The sequence below is a fragment of the Argiope bruennichi genome, chromosome 8 (assembly GCF_947563725.1).
Source record: "Argiope bruennichi chromosome 8, qqArgBrue1.1, whole genome shotgun sequence".
NCBI lineage: Eukaryota > Metazoa > Arthropoda > Arachnida > Araneae > Araneidae > Argiope > Argiope bruennichi.
Window position 1 is genome coordinate 46,161,462 of NC_079158.1, and position 27,663 is coordinate 46,189,124.

The following is a 27,663-nucleotide window of genomic DNA, read 5'->3' on the forward strand; positions in this document are numbered from 1 at the left end:
AAGCATTAAGAAAAATATAATTGACTTTTCCAGATTTTCTTTTTGTGATATTCACTTTGAAATTTTACGTAATACATTAAAAATTTCTTCCGAAATAGCATTATATTGAGTAGCTGTCTCACATTTGTATCTCTTCTTTAGACAATTCAAACTTTAAAAATTATTTTGCATTTAAAATGTTGAAAAAAATGATAATTTTTTTTAAATAAGACAAAATATAAAAATACTTTTTAAAGAAAATGTATTTATCAGTATTTATTACAAAATATATTAAAAGGAAATAAATTCTCATTAGTCTTGTCGTTAAAATTGTTAAAAGGGTTTTTATTAATCCTTTTTGTAGTTACTAATTTATATTAATGTAGATGCGGTATATTGCCTTATTGACAGGGTATGTAGTTGAATTCAGAACTGCTAGATTTGAAGATAGTTATTTCTTAACTACTAAATGCTTTCAAACAAAATGCGTAAAATTGTAATATTTTTTTTATTAAAAATTAATTAAAGTTTTAATATTTTTCTTCGGTATTCTTCTACAAAAAAGAAGGGATTTTTTTTTGTCCTATTAAAAAAAATATATAAAAAAAATAGCCTTTTAGTGGTACCAATCCTATTTCTTTGTCATTTTTTCTTGCAAGTTTTTGTGCATCTTTCATTTTTGGGTATATTTGTAATGATGCTTTTTTTTTGTTTTATTAAATGCAAATTAGGGGCATGCATGTTGCAATTAGGGATTGCAATACCGGTATACCGGGATACCGAATACCGGTATTTTGAGCCATTTGTACAATTTTGTAATACCGGTATTCACAAGTTTAAATACCGGTTTTTCGGTATTTACTAAATTTTTAAAATTGTCTCCGCTATATGTTCAGGGATCGCGAACGTAGCAAAATAGTATACTTTTTTGTTTTTATGTCTCCTTAACGGGCGAAATTAATGGCTTAATTAATTGCTTAAATCTAAATTAGCGAAACATGGATTATTCCGAAAGAAGATATTGTATCCATAATGACTGATGGAGCAACAGTTATGCACATGGAATTCAGTTAGGAGTAATAGATGTATTATACCAAAAAAATAAAGAACAGAAGAATCCAAATACTGTGGATGTAGAAACTTCGGATTCCAACTTTGAAGACCGTGAGAGTGATATTGACAATGAAGATAATGACAATGCAATTGTTGAAGAAGAAATCGCTAATGAGGATGAAATATTAACTCATCAAGAATTACTTCCTATAATTTATAAAGTTCGAAAGATTGTTAAGATATTTAAACGTTTCCCTACAAAAAATGATATATTACTAAAATATATACTAACTGAAAATAAAACAGAATATACATTAATATTAGATTATAAAATACATTGGAACAGTTTACTCCTAATGATGGAACGATTTTTGAAACTGAGAAATTCAATTCAAAAAGCAATAATCGACTTAAACCTGTAAATTAATTTTTCAGAGAGTGAATTCGACTTAATATCCAGAACTATATCAGCTCTACTTCCAATAAAACTGACATTTGAGGCATTATGTCGGAGAGATTCTAATTTATTAACAGCTAATGCAACAATAAATTTCATTTTGCAGTCACTGAAAGTAAAGCACACATGACTATCTGAAGAATTATATATTACATTGAAAAATCGCACAGAAGAAAGGCATACCGAAATAGAAAATGTCTTATGGTATTTACATAATTATAATGATTTTAAAAATGAAAATGAAAAAGAAGAAAAGAAAATAGTCAATTCAAATCTGATTAAGTTTAGAGTAAATTTTCTTAAAATTTTTTACCTTCAAACCTATCCACATTCAGAAGAATTCGGTTATGTTATCGAAGATTAGGATGACACAAATGTCGATAATGAAAAGGAATTCTCTTGAACAAAAATTAGAATTAGCGATAAATAAAAAAAAATTTCAACAAACCAATATACAATACAGAAATCAGCTATATCCAAAACCATCCGACGAGGAATCGATTTATTTGAAGGTGAGGGATTTAAAAGTAAATACATGGAAAAAGTACTGTATCACGCATTGCTAACAGTACCATCAACTAGCGTAGATGCCGAAAGAGCGTTTTCGACAGCTGGTAATTTTTACACAAAATTACTTTTCAGGTTTAAGGACAGTACAATTGATGCATTATGTTTTTTAAGATCACATTTCAAGAATTTGTAATAGTACCAAGACTGAATAGTGATATTTACACTTTCTTTGCGATTTTAATAAATAAGATATTCCTTTACATTTTTGTGATTCTTTATATACTGTTATAATTTATAAGTTACAAATTATTTTTTGTGATATTTACACTCTCTAATAAATCTGGCAAATAAAACAAAGGAAACCTGTGTTTTCTTTCTTTTTCTAAAATTTCCAATACCGGTATTGAAATTTTGGTCAGATATTGCAATCCCTAATTGCAATAGTATAAAATATTTTTTTTTGAGAACTTGTTATCGCTATTATAATAAATAGTTACATTTAAAAATAACATAAAGATAGATAATTTAATTCTAAAACATTTTCATGATACAGTTTTCCGTATTTGAACCTAGAGTTTTAAATCGTTCTCTCTTCGGCTTTAAATTAAAAAATGCTTAAGAATTCTTAAACATATTTTTCACAGAATCCATCAGGTGTTAATCTCTGCCCATTGAGAGATTTTTTTTAGAAATGTTGCTCATGTTTGAAAGAAAAACTAAAAGGATCTACTTTTATTTCACTTGAATATTATATTGATGTGATTATTTAAGCAATTTATGTGGTAAGCGTGATGCAATTTTTATTTTATTTTGCAGAAACAAATCTCAAGAAGATTATTGTTTTGAAACCATCCTAATTACTTTTTTCGGAGGAATTTAAATTTGTTGTAAAATTAAATTAAATACTCTAGTGTTAAATGACAGCGATTTTTTCCAAGCTTGTATGCTTCTAAAACCATTAACTTCTAGTCCTCAAAGTTTTCTTCAATGATTCAGTCTTTTTTACTGGAAATCTGCAAAATTGTATTGGGTTAAAACAATAAAAATATAAGTTAAATATAGGCAATGCAATCTATTTTGTTATACAAGAATAAGCGCATAACAATGTAAATTATTTGCTGTATGAGCTTTTGAATGATAGGATTTATTCGCACTGTGATTTAAATGAAATTTAATAGCCGCCGATTTTATATAACTTTTTTTAATCGACTAGCAGCAAATACTAATGAATGTTAATTCTGTTTTCATTTCCGCCCAAATAGAATCTGTGATTTTTCAAATATATTAAAAAATATATATTAAAATGTATTTACTTTTCAAGTTGCATTATGATTTTCTTATGAAATGCAGTTATTATGATAAATTCTTACATAGATTTTTCTTTAATCCAATGTGACGCAATTCGAACAACTCTAAAATCTTATATTTCAATCACTTTTTCAGAAATTAAAAATGAAAGTTTCTTGTTGTATAATGCCAGGATAAATACGACAGATATATTCGGACTTCCTCAAGTATCATGTACCTTTCCTGTTCTGTATCTTTTCTTTTCACTTCATCTAAAAAAAAACTCAAACGGCTGGCATAGATTCGGTTCATTGGCACTAGTTTATCATCATATCTATCTGCTTAACTAAAAAGTTTCATCGATTGCAAATCTTTTTTAAAAATTAAAATCTTAACTTAAGGCTTCAATCGCATCAAACAAAGAATGTTAAAAAAATATAACATTTTTCTTTATTTCTTACGTTGAGTTTTAGTGATTTAATCATTCAATTCAATAGAAGGAAAACGTAAATAATAATATTGAAACAATATTTTTTACTAAATTTTTAGTAGATGAATAACTATATGTAGTAATTCCAGAATTTTTATTTTGAGTTCTTTTAAATAAAAGTCACCTTGTGCCATTTCTATTCAACATATTGATAGTTTTAAATTGATTATATTGAATACAAAAACTGCCATTTTTCAAAACAATGGAAAATAATCCTCAAACCGATCTGAATTTTCAAAATCAATCTTGATGTTATTCTTGTAATGAAAGTCTATTATGTAACTTAAAGCATGAAGGTCTGTTATGTAACTTAAAGCTACATTTTCATGAAACGGAGTGTGGGATTTTTTTTTTTTTTTAATTAAAAGTCCCAAACAAAAAATTCATACATGATTATTTCTTTCCCTTTCTTGTGATGAGAATAACTATTAATTATAAATATCATCTTGCTGCACGTTTTATAGTCTGTAAATTTTAAAAATAATTTTTCATTTCTTATTTGGACTGTAATTGCATCTTCAATTCAAGTTTTTCCAATATTTAACCTTTTCCTAATAGCACAGTAGGAGGGACAGAATATCATTTCGATCTCTTATATTGATAAAGATGATACGCATTCGTATATTGTTAATTTCTTTTGGGGGGGAGGGACATTGCTTGACTAATGGTGATACATTGTAAATAATCATGTAAGTTAAGATTAGGAATTTCGTAAAGACTGATGCTAAATTCTGTGGGCAAAGGGTTAAAAAAAGTATATATACTAGAAAAGCCAACTTAAGATTGGTTCAGAAGAAATTTACCAAAATAATCTAGAATAAATTTCAGTGTAGGGTTCCTTCCCCCTTAGGTTCTTGACAAAAAAAAAAAAAAAAAAAAAAAAACTTCTGATATATTTAAAAATATTTTGTCACTTGAGAGATTGGCAATAAATTAGTTTGAAACTAATACTTTCAACTTTTGTTGGCTTTGCAAACAGAGCAACATTATTTATAGGTCTCTAATTTCCACAATTCTTTATCATTGTTCTTGAAGTGGTCTTAAATTGTTAGATCTTACCAACCCCAGGAATCAATGTGGCTCTCATGTAATGCATCAGAGCTTCACAAACCGTACAAGAATAAACTATTGTAAACCTTATAAAGCGTTCTGATTTCCATGACAGATCATTTCTCAGACTTTGAGGTTTTAAAAATCTTTGAATTCTAGAGCATTTATTCGCTTGATTCTTCAACATTATAAATAAAAGAAATACTAATAATTTATCTAATAAAGTATTTGTGATTATTTCATTGGAATTTTCTAAACAAATGAATTTAGCTAAATTAGATATCAGTTTTTCATCGATCAGTGCTTCATAGCATATTGTATGTATATTTGAAGAGCAACTGGAAGTAGTTTGACATCCTCTGCAGTACCTGAGCAACGTTTGAATTCAAGGAACCATCGACAAAGTGGAGAGAAGGCAAAGCCAAAAGGAAGAGAGCAAGCCATAAACACAATTTTTCCTATCATTAATTAGCATACGCCTGACACCAGGACTCCGACCACAATATCCCACTTCCTCCAAGCCGTCACTTCGCCTGCCCATAAAAATACACGCCGCGGCGACTGGCGATTATTCATCGCTGTCCAGAATTTCTTTGTTGGGGGCCATTTTACGTGCCAAGCGGTCGCTACGTTGTTTTCATTTGTTTCGGGCACACGCGACTCGAGTGTGTCCGTCTGACACGACCACCACACGGGGATCACGCGAAACGTCCCCTCGGCACGACATCCGCAATAAAACACCAGGCTACGCTAACGACCTGATGCCACCTGAAGTGAAAGTAAACCACGCCACTTGGAGGACAGATGGATTGGAGAGGGCAGGAATGTTCGTTAGCGTGTGAATGCGTAATTTTGCACTCCATTTTTAACCGCTGAAGACCCGAGAGGATAAGGCTCAGTCAGTGGCGAGGAAGAGTTTTAAGTTTGTTTGACTTGGAAGACGTTATGAGAGCAGAAATATCTAACATATGAAGATGAATGAGTGATTTTATTGTTTTTGGTTCTGCATCGGCGAAAGCATAAGAAAATCGGATAAGCAGTTTTTAAAAAAACTCAATTTATATCCAAAGACTGAAGAATTATCTTGAATAGTATATTTTGTACTTAACTTTATCTCAATTCAGAATTGAGGAAAAGATTTACAAAATTTTATTACACATTAAATCAATACATATGTGCTTAATCATTGAAATAAAAAGGAATTTAAGTTTTGAAAGATTACAGTTAAATGTTCCAAATAGCAGAAGCTTGAAAATTATGTTTAAGGGAGGTTTGATTCGGAGCTAAAGAATGCAGATATTAATCAGTTATATTAGGTTTTAACCGTCACTGAAAATAGTAAGAATGCAGAACAACAAAAAAAGCGACTCACGAGTCTCAAGGATCATAGGACAGTACAATATCTATAGTACCAAGATATAAGATTATAAATCAAGATAATATTATTTAAAAGCCGAAGTATGACTTTTTAAAATTATAACCTCATGAAATATTTTAAATAATTTCAAGTTTTTATTATTAATTTAATTTTTATTTTTCCATTGAATATTTCACTTAACTCATTTTGTTTCTTTGTCAAAGGTTTTAACTTTTAATTTTGAAATTGTTAGGAATAGAAGGTATAAAGGATTACCAAAATCTGTCTTTGATGCTACATATTGTTAACCGAAATATTCATCATTTTTTTTCCCTTCAATCCATATTCTTCGACTAATATTGGGGATTTTTTTTAAATATTATGAAGACGAGCACCCTCCTTAAAAACCTTTGTTAGTTCTCTAAATGAGAATGATAGACTTAGGAAGAAACACAAGCAGATAAAAATTTGTTTCGGCAAGAGAATAAACATAAATAAAATCTGTTCTCTTTCTAAAAAGAAAGTCGGAAAACACTGTGACTCGAAACGATAACAAGAGCAGCAGAAGCAAAATCTAGAATAAAAATTGAAAACAAAATGAAAGAAGTGCGTAGGCAGGGGGAGGGCAAGGAAAAAACGGCACCACCGTGCATCTTGCAGGGTGCCTCTTTTGTTTCTGAGAGAACTGATGTCGGGCCTTCGTTAATCAGCTGAAGGAAGATGGGGATATAAGGAGTCGGGGAATGGCTCACAAGATACCTGTTTCCATGGTAACGATACAGGGAAGGAGTAAAAATGGGAGGCTCCCGTTTTAAGATGAAGGCGGGCAGAAACAATTGGTTGAGCCAGCCGATTTTTGACAACAGTTCCTCTTTTCATATGAGCTCCAGATAATACATACGCACTTACAGGCGTATATTTATATAAACACACGCGTCTCGCAGTGTTACTAAGGCTGGCTTTTAGGTTGCTTTTTTTCTTTACTTTCTTTTTTACTCTTTGTGCCTTTCCTGCGTGTTGTTTTCAACTTTATGCCTGTCATGCAGTGAGGTTCTTGGTTTATGGGTCGTAGCTCGGTTACGACATAATGACGGCGAGGCTCAGTTTTATGCGAATCTTTTGCTTCTATATTTTTCCCCTTCCGTGGGCTTCGAATTTTATAATGCTCGTAAAAAACAGGGGTGCGATAGAAGGGTACGATAATCTAAATTTTATTCATATCCTAAAGCTTCTGCGAGGAGAAACTTCTTCTTTCTCGTCTTTTAGGGGGAGACAGACACCAAAAGAACAAAAAAATTGTGCGGCCACCCATTCATATATTTATTCATTTGCGTATCTTTGTTTTAAGAATCGCAAGCCATGAAAAAGCGATAAAATGTGTTAAGGTGTGCAATTGTTACTAAGTTATGCAGATGTCAAATTCACGATGAAATCAATATTAAAATTTAATTTCTTCTTGTTGGCGCCAAAGTAATTGTTATTATAAGCCCTTTTCATGCCAGTCGTTGGGTTATCGCATTAGGGGAACGCTGAGTTTCAGAAATTTAATATGCTGCGAAATGTTTTCGAATAATGCAAATGTGAGCGCTGAAGCAAAGCATGTTTTGAAAGTCAGCAACTTCCTATCCGAATGCATGTCTTGATAAAAAATAAATAAGTTCATTATTATTCATTTCGATGTTTGTGCAAAGGCTGCTTTTACAGCAGAGAATAGTTGAGATATTTTTATATCTTGTTAATTTTCTTTTCATAATTTATGTTGGTTTATACCTTCATTATTTTATTTATTAATGCTATACCATGATAACATGTACTATTCAATAATTGCTTTTAATATATTACAGAATGCGAAAAGAAACGTTTTAGAAAAATATCAAAACAATCAAATGAAATACTGAAGCCATAACATGCTTATATTATGTCTAAATCTCATAATATTAATAATTATTCTTCCTAAATATAATTATGAAATATATATATATATATTGAATAAATATCAGTTAAATATAAAAGTCACTAATGTTTTTCCAAGTGAAGTAAAATCATGCTGGGAAAAAAAGCCATATTTGATAACTAAATTGACATGGCTGGTATTTAAATTTATTATTAAATATTGTTTCGAACGTTTTTTTCTTATTTATTTATTTTTTTTTTGATTAAAAATTAAGATTCGATCATCTAGTTGTACTCTCACAGTATTTAACTTCCCTTTTTGTATCAAAAATTTTATACTAAATAATAATGAGAAGAATAACTGTAAGCCTAAGGTTTTTCAAAATTCGATGCCATAATATTGTGATGATTAATGAAAATGAATATTTTATCTTCCAAATCCGTAAACTGGTTAATTTTAAAGAAATTCAATATATATCTTTTAACTAAAAAAAAGAGTGTACATAATTTCAAGATTGAAATTTTCAAAAAACCACCGAAATTTAATTGAAAAAATTAAATATGATCATGAAATGTGTCTATTATTATTTGTTTAAGTATCATTCCATTGCTTGAAAAATTTAAATTTTGTTGTTGACGGAATTGAAGAGAAAACCATCCATAATCTTTTTTACTCGAAATCCATAAAATTCATAATAAAAAACTAGTTAAAGGCAATAAATGATTATGAGTATTAATGAAAAAGTAATACAGATTGTTAAATATTGTTAAAATCCCTTAAAGTAGCTGTTTTTTATTATAATTTTAAATATTAAAGAATTACCAAAATGCCATTGCCAGAATTTGTGTTCCCGGAATTGCTATGTGCTTATCCATCTGCGGATTTGCGTAAAGCTCCAGACGAGCAATAGAACTGCAAAAGAGGGAATATCAGGTAAATCAAAGCTTAAGGTCATCGCTTTTCATTTGTTTATTTTTTATTTAATAAATAAAAAAAAATCTTTCATCGATACCTCTCGGCATGGGAGTTCGTAGTTCCACAAGAATTTATTTAAAAACTTTTCCTTTCTATTATACATTCAGCTCACTCTTTCGCTTGAGAAGGAAAAACAAAAAAGGAAAGAAACAGTTCTAAGTAGGCGGGGTCATCGTAGGTATCCGTTCTGTTCGTCCATCTCCGGACCTGTCGCTCGTCTTCGGCTGCAGGTGATCGCTGCCTGCATATTCATGAGGCCTTTTCTGTGGGCGCGACATTGATGCGGTGTCAGGGGTCAAATCAACGACCCTTCTGCTGCTGACAACACCCACGATCGGAATCATTTGCATGCGTGAAGGTCTGCCTTTAATGGGAGCATAAATTTAACCCCTTCGCGGACCGATACTTTTTTTTTTTTCAATTTCTGTTTTCTGAAGTAGAGAATGACCACTTTAAGAAATAAATTTTATATTCAATTCTTCTTTCTTTTAATAATTCTTTTAACTGTTGCATGATTTATTTCAGCATGTGAAAAGATTGCTTTCGGATTCAGAGGCCTGCGGGTCGGCGTGATGGATTCTTTTTCTTTTCCATGTTTCTTTTAAGCCAATGTATATTTAGAATGAAAGATGAGATTTCCGGCATCTTCTTTCTTGCAGGAATTCAAGTCAAAAAATGCAAAACTTATTCCGATTTCAGCAGTCATACAGGATACTGTTTTTTTGGGTTTCGAAGGAACCTTTCTTTCCTCAACATACTTATTAGAAAACTGACATCACAATATACAGATTGAATTATGATAACTTTTAATTGATTGAACTTTAATTCTAAACTTGATTGCGCCTTAGATCTAATTCACCCACTCATCCTGATTAGAGGACCTGGCATACTGTTGGTGTAATATAGGAATTTGAAAAGTGTAGTATAATCTGGTGTTGACCATGATTGAAAATAACAAAATTTGTTTCTAAATGAATTTTTATTATTTTGAAAAAATCCGTTAATTTAACAAATCATATTTATTAATTCATAATGTGAACTAAATAAACTGACCAATACAGGACCCTTACAGTTGCCTAAGCTCTGTAAATCAGTAATCTTTATAAAGGTTGAAGAACTAAAGTTTCGCTGTATTTTAGATCAAAATTTTAGATTTGAAACCTTAAATCTTTCTTCCATTTCTTGTATCTTTGTTTAGTTTTCATTTGATATGCATTGTGAAAATCGCCAATAATCGAACTCACCTATTCAGAACGTTATTATTTAATGCGCAAAAAAAAAAAAAAAAAAGCACATATTGCTATTTTATTTAATCAAAATTCGTTTTTCATTCATCTTTGTATTATATTAATTTAAAAGAAAATGAAAGGAAAAAAAAAAGATTGCGTAGATTTTAAATCCTTTAAATTTTAAATAACATATTTTGCGAAATTCAAAATCTGCATCAAAGTTAACAAATTAGAAGAATATCGTTTTAAGATATGTTGATTTCCTATAGGATTATATATCCCATTGATTCCTCAAGAAATATATATATATATATATATATATATATATACAAAACCACAATTTTACTTACCATTACGGAATATGAAATAGTTATTAAAAAATGCAAATAGTTTACATACGCTTCTGAACCAATTATTATTCATAAAAACTACTAAAGTTCAATTTTCTTTTAATTAACTTAACGACGGCGTTTTTATTTACTTTTTATTTGCTTTTTACGGCGTTTTGATTTACTTTTCAATAATTCATGAAATAAATTAATATAACCTGATATATATATATAATATCAAAATGTTAGAAGATATCATTTATAACTGTCACTAATAAATTGTTATAACTATAACTAACAATAATTTATTTAAATATTTGAAGAAATTATAGGAATGCAGCATTTTAAGGCATAATTCTCTATTTCTGGAGTATAGTGAGTGTATCTTTTTATTCTTGGCTGCGCATAATTTTTTTTATTTGAATAAAAATAGGCTGGACTTTTTTTTTTTTTTTTTTTGCTTTAGTAGAAAAAGAAAAAGTCAGATATTTGAACTTTACTGTGGAAGAAATAAAAGACAAAATGCGCAACACAATTCTTGTTAGAAACTTTAAAAAAATGATTATGGAGCTTCGATTGCATTATAGTTTGTGTAATTTCTGTAGGCGTTTCAAAGACACTCGTTTTTCCTAGTCTTCACTCTTTCTCCTTCTCCTTTACCCTGGTTTCGACAAAGCTTGTTTTTTTCCCACGCCAGTACGTTTCGGGAATGCCTTACCTTCGAAATACCTTAAAAGCTGTGTCAAAAAAAAAAAAGAAAAAAAAAAAAGAGTGGCGCTGTTAATTGCCTCAGCGTTGCGAGGCAGACAACCAGTAACGAGGTAGAAAATGTGACCTTGAACCGTCTACAGAAAATACACAGACTATAATATTTATGTTGCAAATATAAAGCCCCTGTGAAAATGTGTAAGCTATTAAAACTGCAGTAGCGCAATATCACATGAAAATGATATAAAATCAAAAACTAAAGCTATAAATGCTCGCTATATTTCTATTCACCTGATTAATTTGTTGCTGCAAATCGTGATTTTTCGACTCTACAGGTTCCTTGGTGCAAATCCATAGATGGATTTGTAGATTCCATCTGCGTTTCTTTGTATCATTTTAACAGCTTGTTAGAGAAGTTTCTTCATTAGCGTAAATTTATTCATGAGACGTCTCTTTCGCGTGACCACTTTCAAGAAGGTCGAGGGTTGAATCCAAGACACAACCAACCCTTAGTCACATCTCTCGAAGAGAGGCGTGCTTTACCAGAGTTAGATCCTGAAAATTTCCCCTTATTAAAAGAGACTCGCTGCTTTTGATAAATGCGTTCTATTAATATTGTTCTTTGGTTTAGAAAGGTATGCATTCATCATCAAATTTGGAAGTGCTTTGGTATTTGTAATCTAATATTGGTATTTTTTTTCCCATTATTTTATTACTTGCATGCATTATAATCTTAGTTTTCACATTCTAAACTTGAAAGGACGAATCTGGAAAAAGAAAATTGGAAACATGGGTAAATACACACGAATTCTTCTAAAAAAAGCGTTTAAAAATTTGAATTTGAGTTATATATATATATATATATATATATATATATATATATAATTTATTTCTTTTCATAAAATTCTTCGTTTTAGAAAACATCTTAACTTTTTCATTTTCTCATGGTTTTTTTTTTTTTATTGCTATTGTTTTTTTGTAAGGTTCTTGGCTTCGAGCTGAGGTGCTCATCGATCGAAGAACCCCCTGGAAACTAATCTGGTGCATGTTTAAATGCATCAAGATTAAATATCTTCTCCCTGGTATGGTGCGGAGATTTGGAGAAGTGGCACCAGCTTAAGTGTTGTCTGATTGCTGTTCAGTGATCGCGATTAAATTACGTTGTTCGTTCTGAAATAATGCTCATGTTGCTTTAAAACAGGTTTAAACGAAAATTACTAAATTGGACTATTTATTTCTACCACCAATAAGTTGATTGTTGTTTTAATTTCAAAAGAACGCTTGGTATTTAAAGTAATCACTACTTTTTTAACTTAAATAAATACTATTCCTTTTGCAAAAAGTAAATAAAATAATATAATTTAGTGCTTTGTTTGGATAAGTGATATCCATATCTGTTTAATAAAAAATGGAATTAGCACAAAAGTTTAAAAAAAATAAAAATATTAAATGCATTTAATTTCTACATTTAAATTTGTCTTCTTTGATTCAATCCTGAAAAATAACTTTTTTTTTCCTCTCCTTTTTTAGGCGTTTCGGCACAAAATGTTCTGGTTGCTCGCAGGGCATCTCCCCCACAGACTTGGTACGAAGGGCGCGGAACAAAGTGTTCCACCTGAAATGCTTCACCTGCCTAGTGTGCAGAAAGCAACTGTCCACAGGAGAAGAACTCTATGTCCTAGATGAGAACAGGTTCATCTGCAAAGATGATTATCTCAGTAGCAGGAATAGTCAAAGTAAGTAATATTTCTTTTTCAACGTTTATATCCCAAAATAGACCAAGAATAAAATCTTTAAAAATATATATATGATTAATAAAAAAGAATGTAAACTGAATGAATTTCAGCTTCTGATATTTTAAATCATGCTTTTCCTACATTAATAAATACCAGAATTACGTGAAATAATTTTAGGTAATTTTGCTAATTAAATCATTTCCTTCATTGTCAGAGGTTCTCTGCTCTTATTAAAAGAATGTCCAGGGATACCATTAAATATTTCTTCCAATTTTGACATATGTAATCCGAATCTCAAAAGTTATCGAAAATATTCGACTTCTACACAAGAAAATTCTCCATGTCATGTATGTCATGTATAGCAACTTGAAAATAATAAAATTGAAGATTATATCCAGAAGCCGTCAAGGAATTTCTTCAACCAAATTAATGAGTCTTAAACATTTTTGACCGAAAATGAGCATTAAACTTTGTTCCTATCTTTTGGACCACTTTAATCTGAAGTAAGCAATTCAACAAATATTTAAATTATGTTCAAATTATCAAAACATTATATATTTTTTCATAAATAAAATGAGCCTTTTTCTAGTTCATATTGGATACTAGTGGTGATTCGTTTAAAGAAGTTTGTCATTATTAATGAAATTAGTAGAAGAAAAGGGTTTTTCAAATGTTGATTTGCTTTTATTCATTTTCAAATAAAAATAAAACTATTTATGTTGACAGGAATTTTTAGAAAATGGAAAATTAGTAAATTCCGATTTTCAAAAAAAAAAAAAAAAAAAAAAAAAAAAAGATCTTTCTCTGATATTGATTCTAATCATGTAATTCCGTTTTCGGCATTCCCTCACCTGCCAGAAGCAACGAATGTTTGATCATAGTAAATTTTTAATCAGACTTTTCTCTTAAATAAATCTTACTCTTAGAATAAAAATTAATTAAATTTTTATATAGACCCAATATCAGAAATTATTTATTAAAAAAAAGAATTTACTATCATTTTGTGCCTTTTATTCCCTGTAAATCATGATATTTCTACATGATAAATTTCCTTGTAAACTTCAAGCGATATAGTAGATAATGGAATAAATCTCTAATTAAATCCAGGTATCGTTTTCACCTTTCCTTTTTTTTTAGATTAAATCGGATTTAACTTACTTTTATTAAAAACAAAAACTATTGATTTATCTCTTAGGTATCAAGCTTAATACTAATTCACATTTGCTTTCTATTAAGCTGTTTCTTAATTTTTGGTGTTCATTATCCTTTTTCAAACTGGACAAATATTTTTGATTAGTTGAGGAAAAGGCATCCTGCACGATATTCGAAGAAAGAAATAAAACAGCATTGAATTATTTAAAATGAATGGAAAATTGCACCCATATCCATCAAAGTGACACAGATGGACAATTCATTTTCCCAAACGAGTTTGATTTACACTTCTTTCTTTTTTCCGAAATCGCTTGATCTACTAATCCGCATGAATTCTAGTTTCTGTTTGCTTGCTTTTGTAGGATTCTTCTTTTTCCGAGAATCTGTTTTCTTTGTGTCCGCAGTTTGTGCAAGCGAGTGATATTCTCCTCTATGAACTGAGATGACCCTCCGGAACCAAATGCACTCACTGTCCATTAGGCTTAATAGCCTTGCCTGCCCTGAATACTTACCCTCGGCTAACCCAGCATTGTTCTCTAGCGTATATAATTGTATTTTTCAGTCGCAACCTGTTTCCCAATCCAGGAGTGTTGGATTTTCTGAAGGGAGGGGCGGAGATTCGGGTACACTCAACCTGAAGTCGATTTAAATGACTCTGGAGGGCTCGGTTGCCATTGCTGGCTCATTAGGGTCCCTCAAAATCGTTCGATGCATCTTTTTATACCCAAACCCCTGCAGTATTTTCTTAACCATTCCTTATTATTTCTCTTCATAGTATTGTTTTTTTTTTTTGTTGTTTGGCTCTTTGTTTTGAAGTGTCCGTCTTAATATTGGGTTTTATAATGTCTTCTGTCCGTACTTCTATATGCAGTAATGAGGATTTGGTCTTGTTATATTTTAAGAATTTGATAATAATGAAATTATTCGAGAACTACAAATGTCCAATTTAATATAAAAGCATTATTTATGCAAACGGGCTAATATAATATAATGTGCTATTAAATATTTCTTATTTCCACAATTCAATATTGGTGTATTTTTATTCAACACTTATAATGTTTGTGCGTTTCTAGAATGGCTATTTACGTTATTGAATAAATTAAGTTAATGCATTAGGTAACGAGGAACTGAATAACGATGTATAGCGATTTTTGAAATTATCTTTTACTACGCTGTATCATTGTTATAGCACCTAACAGATAATTGATGATTCACTTAAATAATTAGAGGAAAAATAATTAGAACTCAAAATAATTAGAGAAAAAATTTGGAATTTAATTTGTTTTACATAAATTTTTGAAAACTATCTTGCTTTAATGCAAATCTTACACTAAAGAAATCTATAAATTACTGGAACTGAATAATCATATTGGGCTGTTCGGCAAGTAAAACCACATGAAAAGTGCTCAATTCATTTTAGACCAAAAAGTTACATATTCTTGAAGATGGTTGTTTCTACTGACATTTTAAAACTAATACTGGCTGAATGGAAATAATATTCTGATAAGCATACAAAACTCTTTTCTAGTTCATGCATGACAAAATGGCAGATTTATTCTTATGAAAACTTCATCCGAAATTAATTCCATTTTCGATGTTATGCTTAGATCACTGAATTCCTACTCATTATTCATTAGAGAATGGCCGTTTGTTCCAAATCTTAATTAGAATTGGAGGGGGTTATAGAAGATCATTGATTTCAGTTCCGATTCCACTAAAAGTCAGAATTATTTTTGTAGAATATTAAATGCTTTCATTTTTCTTGCATGGCATTTCGTGGTGACACGTTAAATATCATTCACGTTTCTCAGTTATTTGGCCATTTGTAGCAAATATGAATAATTCCAAATTGGCAGTCAGGCATCTGAAAATTGCAGCTGTAAACAAGATCAAATTGTACTTTTAATTCAAGTTATAAACTGCATGTCAGGTAACGCATTTTAGATAAGATGGGGCGGGGGACGATGACAACATTCTTTAATTTTTAAAAACATTTAATATCCAAATAATTATAAAAATATATACATGATTTTCTCCTTTTTCTTCCACCTATTTTCAGTTTATTGATGAAATCATTTTTGTTAATTATAAATTCTTAAAATTTTATTAATATAGCCTTTGAATTATCAGATAATTTATACTGCCCTTTAAAAAGAGTCTTATATAAAGTTTTTGAATTTTTCACTGAAAAGCTTTATATTATTATTATAAAGCTTTATATTATTTGAAGAAAATTTTTGAATTAAGAAAATTCATCAATTAATTAACTATTCAAAGAAATGGTTGAAAGGATTTTCAGGGAGATCAAATATTCATTCGTTTTAAAAAAAATGTCTTTTTCCTAATGAACCCTAATTTAACAAATATTTAAATTAATATTTCATTAGTGTTATACAAGCATGGTAGTCATCTGTGCAATTGATTCTTCAGGGTTGATTTATAACCTTGATATATATACTTTTTTTACCCCAAAACCACACGAGAGGCAATCGTGACTTCCTGCCTCCACATTATTCAATGAAGCCGTTAGGCTGCTAATGACTGCACCGAGATGGCTTTAATGAATGAATTAGACTCCGCTTTTCTCAACAACTTTTGACCAATTTTGTCCCAGAATTCCCTCTAACCCCGCCGACAGGTTCGAAGCGACCCATTCGCGTGATCGCAGGGGCAGTTCACACGATCCATTGATTAATACCCGGGGTGTCGGGGTAATTAAGAGTCGCGTGGGGGTCTGGGAAAGGCCACGTGCGGGTCACAGGGGGGACACACTGCCCCCCCCCCAGCTGGGTAACCACGATTCCATAGCAACGCGCCCCACGACAAAACAATTGCGGCTCAGGGGCGTAAATAATTCAGAAGGGGCGGCGAGCGTCTGAGGAGAGGGGAGGGAGCACGCGATCTACGAAGGGATTTCGGATCAAGATTTCATGAGGGAAAGACGTTTGTGAAGCCGGGGGTTGGTGTTCTAAAGCAGGTGCGTTTTTTCCCGGCATGGATATCCGGCACGGAAAGGTGGCTTTTTGTTATTGTCCTCGTTTGCGGCCTGTTATCATTTTTTCCCCTTCTGGTTCGCTGCTTGCCGGACTTCTACTGACCATAGTAGAGGCTATTTTTGTTATTAGTTTTGCTTGCGCTAGAGAAGTTTATGAGAGATGGATGTTTCTTTTCTGTGAGTCATAAATCATGATACGACGCGCGGAAAGAACTCGAGAGCTTGTCATGGTTTCTTTTTTGTTTCGCTTGATTAAATGTTCTTTTTTGACCACTCGGTGTTTATTTTTTTCCCCTCTCATTTATGCGTCAGCTTATGAGTTGTAGGAAGACTTTTTAATAATTCAATAGCTTGGGAAAAGAAAGAATGAAAACAAAATATATATATTGGTAAAAATTCGTTTCATTACAGCCAGTCGGATAGATTTCCATACTTTTATTTGTTAATTTTTCAGTGGGAAATACAATATAAAAAAGGAATAATTTTGCTTAAAATGTTTAAAATTATTTATTTCTATGTGCCAGTTTCTTTTTCACTTAATTTATAATAGTCTATTTTGGTGTTATTTTTTTTATAATAATCAAGAATTTGAGCTAAAATTAGTATAAAATTTGGACTTTAAAGTAGAAAATTATGACTAATACAAATTCTATCGCTGTTTTTCAAAAGTGATAACCATGGCTTTGAAAGGGCATTAAAATAAATAAATAAAAACCCTGCTATCCACACTTTTAAAATTAATCTAGATTTTAAGAAGTAAAATTTTTTCATTTGAATGTTATCTCAAAATATCTAAGGATTTTATAACAAATTCGTCAGCTGAGAAAGTTAACCATTTTAAAATTCATTTACAATCATCAAAAGGCACATAATTCAACTTTTCAAATTATTTCGTTGCCACTAACAAACTTTGAATGATATTTTATCGCTTTTAAGGTTTAAATTAAAATGTAATGTAAATGTGTATAATACGTTATATCGAGCTATATAATCTTTAAAAAAAGGGTATAAAAACGCTGTAAGAATATATAAACGCTATCTTTCCATTTCGAAACAGAAAAAATGATTTAAGCGTTCAAAAGAAAATTTAAGATGGATACTTTCTCATAATCAGATGTTAAAAAAATCATTAAGATAAGAAATAAATATTTCAAATAATATATTTTTTTTTCTGAAACTAGAAATTCAAAATTTTTAAACATAAATATTAAATGTATGACTCACTTGGAAAATACATAATAGCTATATTTTGTTTGCAAGTGATGTGTGAAGATGACTGATTTGACTCTTCAAATTTTCATAGCACTGCATTTAAATCATTATACATTTTATAACATCCAATCACTACCGTCAACATGTACCAAACAATGGATTCTGTGGTGGGTTCTTCTAATGTCCGTCTAGAATAAGCGTCAGTTGAAACTAAATAATAATAACCATTGTAACAATATTACTAATACTTTTAAACAGTATTTTAGCATTCTTTTAACAACACGCTTTTCCCAATAATTATTAAAAAGAAGTGTTAGCTTATTTTTGAGTTTTTATGCATTTCGACGCTCTACTGAACAGACTGCTAGACCTATAGCTGTTGAAATCGGCACTACATACTTTAGAAGGCGAGAATGTGTTCCTAGCAGAGAATTTGATGGAAGTTTAATGAATTAAAATTAAAGGAAATTTTGATCCGTTTTTCCTCCGTAACTTTCAAAAAATATTAAAATACTAATTTTAATTTTATACCATTTCAAAATGTTAATAAATTATCCTTTTATCTGTACTATTATAAATGCCATACAATATTTACCTGAATTATGACAATTTTCTAAAAATACTTTTTTTTGCATAAATTATAACAATAGCTTTCTCTATAATAATAAAAGTTAACCTATTTTCATAATTTCATCAGATATTTGATAGAAGGATTTTCTCCAATTTTACAGCTTCGAAAGGGAAAATTTAGTGATTTAGCTGAATAATTTACATTACGACTCAGAAAATGAAAAAAACATTACTGCTAACGATAAGTGCACTTTGAAATATATTACTCAGACATTTAACTTTCTAACAGTAGTATAATGTAATGCGATTGCAATTAAATAAGTTGTGAAAATTTTAATGTCATTAAATAAACTCCTCCTTTATTGAACATCAAATTATGCAAGTCCGATTTAATTTAAGTAAAATATAACCAATAATGTGGCAAGGTGATGGATTGAGGGAGCTATTTTAAAAGCTTTACCTTTTTCAAATGTTCTAGTTTTAGGAAACCCACACTTCTTGAAATGAATTTTTTTTCAATCCTTTCAAAAGCATCACTGCCTTTATTACAGACACATAAAAAAAAACCCAGCTTTAAATAATATCTTCCACCGATTCAAAATTATTTAATACGGCACAGTCGATTGCGTTAATTCTTCTCTACAGACTCACGAAAGCAATGGTGAATTATCTCTGTTTATCTTGGGCATTCCTTTCCCGAGTAAAAGATGAAGTTATAACGAGTCAATGGGCACGCGGGCGATGAAGTCCCGAACCCGTGATTATGAGCAATTAACGAAGACCAGTGTACAGTTTAGAAGGTGGTGATATCACGCAGCACTTTGCATGAAGCGCTTAGAGTACGAGTCACGATGAACAACAGAACGTGACAGAAAGCGTGTACGTGGAACCAAACATTGGCCTCCAAGTAGAAAAGAAGAAAGAGAGCGTATCTCCCACCGAGCAGCGGATGATAAGAGAATATTTTTCAATATTACTTCGATCAGAATAGAGGATAAGAGTATTTAGTTGGGACAGAAAAAGATAATAATAAGTGCATCGACTTTGACTGCTTAAACGGCTATTAATATATACGAAATATCTTGAAAGTAGATCTGTTGGTAGATATATATTATTTTTGGCAACAGAGAAATAGTAATTAACTTTTTTTTTTTCTGAAGAAGTTCTTGTTTCATAGCGGAAATTCTTGTACTTTTTTCATTCGCTACTCTATTTCTTCTAGAAGAAGGCTTGTTTTTGAACTGTGTTTATTTGTTTAAATCGAAGAAACTATTGAAAACATTCCTCTGGATGTTTTCGCGACCTCACACGAAGTCCGAATGCATAATATTGTTATAAGATAAATGAAGTTTTATGAAGTCTGATTTAATCTTTTGGATGTGTCTGACACATGTACCCAATTACTGAATTTTTAACTATAGGTGTCGAAATATGTGAAATATTAAATAGTTTAAAATACAAAAATCATTTAGAAATACTTCAAAATCTGAAATGTCCCTTATATTATTATAAAAATTTAAATATTAATAAATATTTAAAAGAGGATGTATTATCTAACTAGGAAATTTATCAAGAGGTTAAAAGCTCGGTGGAATCCTATCAAATTTGTGAACTTAATTAGCTCTTACCTTTCTACTTATTTAGTATCTCACAAAAATTTATAGAAAATAAATTTTTAGGAATTATTTATTGATTTAAATGCTCTAAGCAAAAAGTAAAAGACGATGAAAAATAGAATTAATTGGTTAGAATCGCTGGAAAATGACAGTGTGGAGGAATTAATTATGGGTTTTTTAATGCAACTGAATTTTCTTACAAATATTAAGAAAACTCGAGGCAAAAGTTTCTGCTTTTTGAAGAGGAATCGGAAGTTCGATGCTTGATCCCATAGAGCGATTGTTGAATTTAAGGTTCTAGTGCGCATTATATTCGTCTAGGATAACCTAGTGCACATTATTATTCATCGATTTCGTTCTACATCGGATATCTAATTTGGATGGAGAAGGAAGGGGGGTATTGACTCAAATATCGTCGCCGTCATCTGACCATGGATCATATTTATAATATCATTCTCAAATAAAGCCTGAGTAGCTTCAAAACAAGACGTTAATGTTAATAAACTAAGCTTTATGTTGGTAACTTGCTGTCAGGCACAACAGTCTCCACCATCTGCCTCTTCAATCCATGGCATCGCATCTTAATCAGTGTCTACACACTATTATTATTATTATCCTCATAAATAAGTCATCAAAGTTTATTTCTAATGAGAGTAAGTATGTTGTAATATCTCCACATTTATTCCCTTTAAAAAAACTGTATACTGTAGCGGTATGCTTCTAGTAACGCCCAGTGAGATAAGATTGCATACACATATAACACACTATTAGTAATGCTAGTAGTATGCTATATGTAACACCCATGAAGTAATTAGGAGGAGGTTACATGGAGGAGATTTTAATGCGCGAAAAATATATTATACTGCGGAGATGACGAAGGAAAAATATATGTATTATTAAATATGTTATATTAATAATCAAAAATATTTGTTTTTGTGCTTCTTGTGAGGTAATTTATTGCTGAAAATGGATCATTCTCGTCATCAATTTTTAAATCAGCACTAAGGCGAAGATTTTCTAAATTTGTACTGATTATAATCTTATTTTACTCTTTGTATTTAACTTTAACACTATCTCATTGTTCTGCTTGAGCGAGGGAGATTTTCTTTATAAAAAATACTTTATATAATGGACTTTCACTGCATTCATTTCAGCATTCAACAGGTTATTTCAGAATCGTAGTTTAACAGGTAGTCAATCAGTCAAGTGTGTTCCTTAAGATGCATATTCATTCATGGATGGTTTTGCTCAGAGTGTTCAACATTTTATCTTTCGATATCGTAATATAACATGAAAGTAACTTGAAACTTTATTTTTTCTGTATTCAACCCGAAAGAGATTTTTGAAAGGAGAAAGCATACATGGTTGTGAACTGCAATATTCTTTAATGGCGCTTATTTCCATTTTTAACTTTAATAAAACAAAACTGATGCAAGAATAATTGATTGGGGAAACTGAAAGAAAGATTTAAAAAATAATTAAAGGAAATTATTCTTGATTTGTATATTTTGATTTCTTAAAATAGCCTCAAATTAAGATTTATTTGTAGATATAATGAACTTTACAGTAGAGCTTATGAATGCTTAAGAGCTATCTTATAATCATTATTACTAAATTTCTTAGAATTTACAAAGAAAAAAATTCGAGTTATCACATTTTCTGAAATTATTGAGATTTAATCAGATTTTCAAAAAGACAAAAGACGGCAATATACTGATAGAAATTATCCGTTTTTGAATTTAAAAACTTTTGCATTCATTCTAAAACTTATTTCCATATCAGGATCATTTTTATATCTTTTAACGGATAAAAACTCAGAAAATAAAAATAAAACCTGAGGAGGTGTAGTATTCCCAAGACTTTCTCTCCTATCGTTTAATAAATGCCTTTTCTCTTTTTCTCGGTATAAAATTATGGATCTTGGGCTAAGCCGCGGAAACAACGAGGGCTCATATTTTTATCTTTAGTGTTTCGCATGTGGGAGTTGTATACTTCGTAGTAAAGTAAAGAAAACCGGCACTTGTGCATTCATCCCATACCATTGGCTAACGATAGTTGTGAAAGAATTTATTAAGTGCAAACTTTGGCGATTAATCGCTGGGATTATGTTTTAATACAAAAATAATAGGACATCGGATATTTATTTCAAACACCTTTTTTCCTAACATACTAGAACCAAAATTAGAATTTCAGTCACAAGACCACATACCTTATATTTATTCACGTTCCTGAGTTTTCGAGTTTTCATGCTTGTATGATATACAAAAGCACAGATTGATAGACGGTCAAATCCTTCGAATGAATACGGATTTACATTTTAGATGCTACATCTCTTTAAAATTGTATCTATCTGACTCTTTACATTTTGTAGCTATCCTGTTCTGCTTTGACAGCCGGATAGACAGATTTTCTCAGAATGGCCTATAAATAATAACCTATAAACCAACTTTTATTCACCTAGCACAATATTTTTTTTTTAGTTATTATGTTTACAAACAGACGCAATTCCAAATAATATATTTTTAATATATAATAATAATATATATTTATATTAGTTATAAAGGTTTTTAAAAAACTTAGATTCGTTCTATAATATCGAATTTTTTGTTGATTATATCACTTTCTCTTTGTGTCTACGTGTCAGAAAAAAACAAGGTAAAAGAAAAAACTTAATCAGCTGAACTTTGTTATTAACTTGCATATTATTCCCTCATGAATTGATTCAACCGAAGTTTTTGGTATCAGTTTTTCATAACTATTTTTCAAAAATAATGGGGATTTTTTTTTTTTTTTGCATGTGTTAATTACATATTTTCCATTTTATTTTATTAGTTTATGCATGCAAATGAGAAATCCTCGTGAAAATGACACCCTCTCCTGTAAATAAATAGCATGGTTATTTTAACAGAGTGGATAGGTCAGTTTTCGTCCAAGCCCCTTACTTAGTAATTCAGCATGTGAAGGTCAAACTCGTCAGCACAGCTGGCGAAATGGGTGCGTGTCGACGGAAGTTCTCTTGTAGCCTTTCCATCATAAGCTGAGGAACTTTCCCGATCGACTTGGTGCTGCTGCTTAACTTCTCTAGTTCAGCATGACTATACAACAAATCGATGAGTTTGGATTCCGGATTATGGATTCGTATGAATCATTTAAGGACCTCCCTTTGCCGACACCTGCGCTGATTGCTACTCCGCCGTACGAAATATTTGCGTGCCACTGAATGATTTATGTTCTTTGCACACCTTGACCAGTTTAGAAGCACAATTGTAATCTTATTGATAAAATGAGAAATTTTATATCAATTCGCTTAATATTTCCTTTAATTTAAATACAGTATTCTTTTATTACATCATTTGTTATTTCATCCGTTGAATTAGTATTGCATATACCTGTGTAGAGAAGGTAAAATGAAACCTGAGGCAGAATATCTTCTTATCTTTATATTTAGCTGCTCAAAACTTTTAATAAAATGTTTCAAACCTTTTGCTGAGCTATCTATAACATATGAAATTACTAATTAAGAGATTTGATGAAAATTATTGTGAAATTATTTAAGTGAAATTTTTTAATGCTCAAACGGGGTTTAAAGAAGCATTATTCCTCGAATGATTAATGATCATTATTAGCCATTGGATTTAATAAACTCACTGATGACTTTCAGAGCCATAAATAATATTATAATATGATATTAAAATTAATTTGCTTGCATCTTGTCAAACCATGCTACTTCCCAGGAATACACTTTTGAGCATCTGTAATCACTCTTTATTCAACTACTCAACGTCAGCGATACGACAACAAAATTTTATTTAACAGCATAGAAAGAACTTTTTCTAGTCATCTTTAGTTCATATACTACTAGATAGGAAATTTTGAGGTAAGCAGTTCATTAGGTAAGCAATTCAAACCAATAAATGAATAAACTTGAAATTAATCTTCAGAAATCCTCTCTGTTCTACTGTTCTAGTACACTTGTGACTTTTAAATTGATAATATTTCCCTTATTTAAAACGTCATATAGGATGTATAAGACAAATGACAAAAGAATTTATCTGTCTTTCAAACAATATTGTCAATCAAGTCGCTATCGAGAAAATTGCAGTTTTTAATTTTACTTACTATAACGTAATAATTCAAACTTCATTTCGAAAGAACGTATTTTAAACAACAAAGACATTTTTTTTAAAAAACTTGTGGTACTAATATATAGAATGTGAATTGGGGGAGGGGGGTTAGAAATAGACAAATGTTGAACGTGTAATTTTCATAGCAAATATTAGTTACTGGATAAGGACTTCTTTTATTTATTTATCATTATTATTATTAAAGTATGGTAAAAATGTGCTTATGAAAAGTGAGGATAGCCAACGATCTGCAGATTTCTTCAGATCTATATTCAGCGGTTTCTAAATTATAGGAGTAAACTGCCATTTAAATCAAACTGAATTCTCTTCCCAACTTGTTGCAACACATGCTTTCGCTCAAGAGTTTTCCAAAATTCACTTCACAGCTTACGAACTTATGAACAACTTATAAAGCAAATTTATTCTGGGTAAGTCATATTTCCCTTTGCCGATCTCTTAACATGATACTGATAATATCAAATTTATACCAATATAAGCACCGGGTTCCATTACTAAATTGCATTTGCAAAACCCCCATAAGGCATTGCATATCTTTCATAAACCACGAAACGAATTTATCTCTTAGTCCCATCAAGAACGGCATGGCAAAGATGACAAAGAAAGCTAGTAACAGTTGCGCAATTTGAAATTCAAATACTGCAATTTTGATTTTCGGTGTGAGAAAGCAGTATGCTATCCAAACGAGTGGTTAGACTTAGCATATAGGAAACGGCCTACTTTCAGCATACCTTACACCTGCTATTACTATCTACTGTAAGGTTAACTGTAGAGGTGTTGTAAGCGAACTGAGAGAGATGGGTCAACCTCAACTTTGCATGCACGAAGTTGAAATGAACGATTACCATAACTTGGCAAGTTATCGCTTTTCGAAACTAGCACACAGCGATGAAAAGATTTTGACAGTTTTAGCATTTATGTTGAGAGTTGGTATAAGTTTTTTAATTAAAAAAATTCATTTTATATTTTTAAAAAATTGTAAAATTTAAGTCGCAAATAATTAAAAGATTTATGTTGTAAATTGTTATGTTGTATAGCAGTCAATTTATCAATGCTGTATCAATAATTTCATTTCAAAAGTATTCAATTTTCAGTTGTGATAATCTATTTAAAAAATTTAAGCGAAAAAATGTGCTTTTATTTCTTTTACGTTTATGCGGAAAGAAAAACAAACATCATTTTTATCAAATTTCGAATGTAGCTTTAAAAATTGTTTTTAACTCTAGTTATAAAACATGTTTTAAATTCCAGATACATTTAAATAAATATCTACCTACTTTTTTTAATAACTTTTTGGAATAATACCTAAAAAAAGGACGCAAAATTTGAAAAGCAAATATTTATTTACCTTATCTAACATCACTTAGTGATACAAATCAATTTAAATCTTATTATTTTTTTAATAAATCAAATGATGTCAGTTTGTTAAATTACATTTTGTTGTAAGTTTATAAATCCTTTATTTGTTTATGTGGTTTTTTAACTTTTTTCTTATTGCTGAGTTCGTAAAAATATTTTTCTCAGGAAAATCAGGTAATTAATTTTTTTTTCATTGGACAAAAGTGGATAATGGAATAACAGAATACGAGACACAACTTATTTATGTTATACCCATTTCAGTTCAATATATTCGTCACCGGAAGTTTTAATTGCTCTTCTGTCACCATATTTATTTAAGAAGTAATTTATTATAAATCTAAATATTCCTAATTTAGAAAAATCATAATCGAGCGAAAGACGATGGCTGTAGAGAACGAATAATTTGTGTAGAAAGAGTTGGCGATCGAAATCTTGTACTGCAACCCTGCCTTAAATAAGAAGTAGGATGATTCGGGCCCTCCAAAATTACTAGTTTCGTCTCGGAAATGCTTCAACCCCCGGCTATACATCACGTTCTTTCGTGAAGGTGTCCTTGCCCCATTTAAATTTCCCTTCGCAGGTTGAAGAATTAAAAGAAAACAAAGCAAACAGAAAAAAAAAAGGGAGCTGGAAAGTCGACCCCTTAACTCTCTCCTCTCTTGAATGCTTTTTTTTTTGTTTTTCTTTTTTAATATTCTTTCTTGTTTGCTTATTTACCGAAGTCATTATTTCGGAAGTCGTGCACTACATGCCTGTCCACTTTAATTCTGAGTGGAGATCTTGCTTAAGCACGTAGGGGAGGAGTGTAGGGGAAGGGAAATAAGTGCCCGCGCGGTCGTGCTGGGCGAATTATGAGTATGGATCTTTCAAACAACAATGAATGCTTTGTTTTTGAGGTTGTTGATTGGATATTTACATTCTCCAGTTCACACGTCTTACTATAGCTTTAAACATGCTATAGAATATTAGCAACATCACTGAATGTTTTTTCTCTACTAGAGAATAACGGTGTAAAAAGTACAGTCATTTATTATTATTATTATTATATGAGTAATTTGGACAGTGATAGACTAACTTACAGGAACCCAACGTCAAAATCCATTTCCTTCAAAAATCCTCAGGTAAAATCCTGGCATGGCATATATTGTGTTTAACATGCTATGATGATATTTTGAATGTAAAACTCCAGCCTAATTAAGGTACTTTAATATTTTAAGATCAGTGTCTCATAGTTTTGTTGAAAGCTGGATTGTCTTTTAATTCAAAGAATGTCATATTATTAGCAAAATAATAATATTTTTCCATTCAAAAATTTTCTTAGAGACGTGGCAATAAAGTTAGATTATGTTCTTTCAAAGGAAAAAAAAAAAAATCTTTTTTTTTTTTTTTTTTTTTTTTTTTTTAGATCACGGTAGACAGACAGAATCTTAACTTTGAAAGCAAAGACTTAAGTGTGTAAGATTCAATTCCCCAAATATCTGTCGCAAGAGCAAACTTAATACATGCCAAAATAGTAATGTTCCAACATCATTTAATCACTTTTGATGCAAGAACTTGCATAGA

The 27,663-nt window shown here is 30.6% G+C and overlaps 1 protein-coding gene across 2 annotated transcripts in view; it reads left to right on the forward strand.

Moving 5' to 3' along the window:
• Positions 1 to 27,663, forward strand: part of LOC129981589 (LIM/homeobox protein Lhx5-like) — a 251,959-nt gene that overhangs the window by 55,996 nt on the left and 168,300 nt on the right. For both annotated transcript variants that reach the window (XM_056092491.1, XM_056092492.1), the window contains exon 2: positions 12,849 to 13,054. In XM_056092491.1, the coding sequence (XP_055948466.1) occupies positions 12,849 to 13,054 (206 nt within the window). The remainder of the gene's footprint in view (positions 1 to 12,848; positions 13,055 to 27,663) is intronic.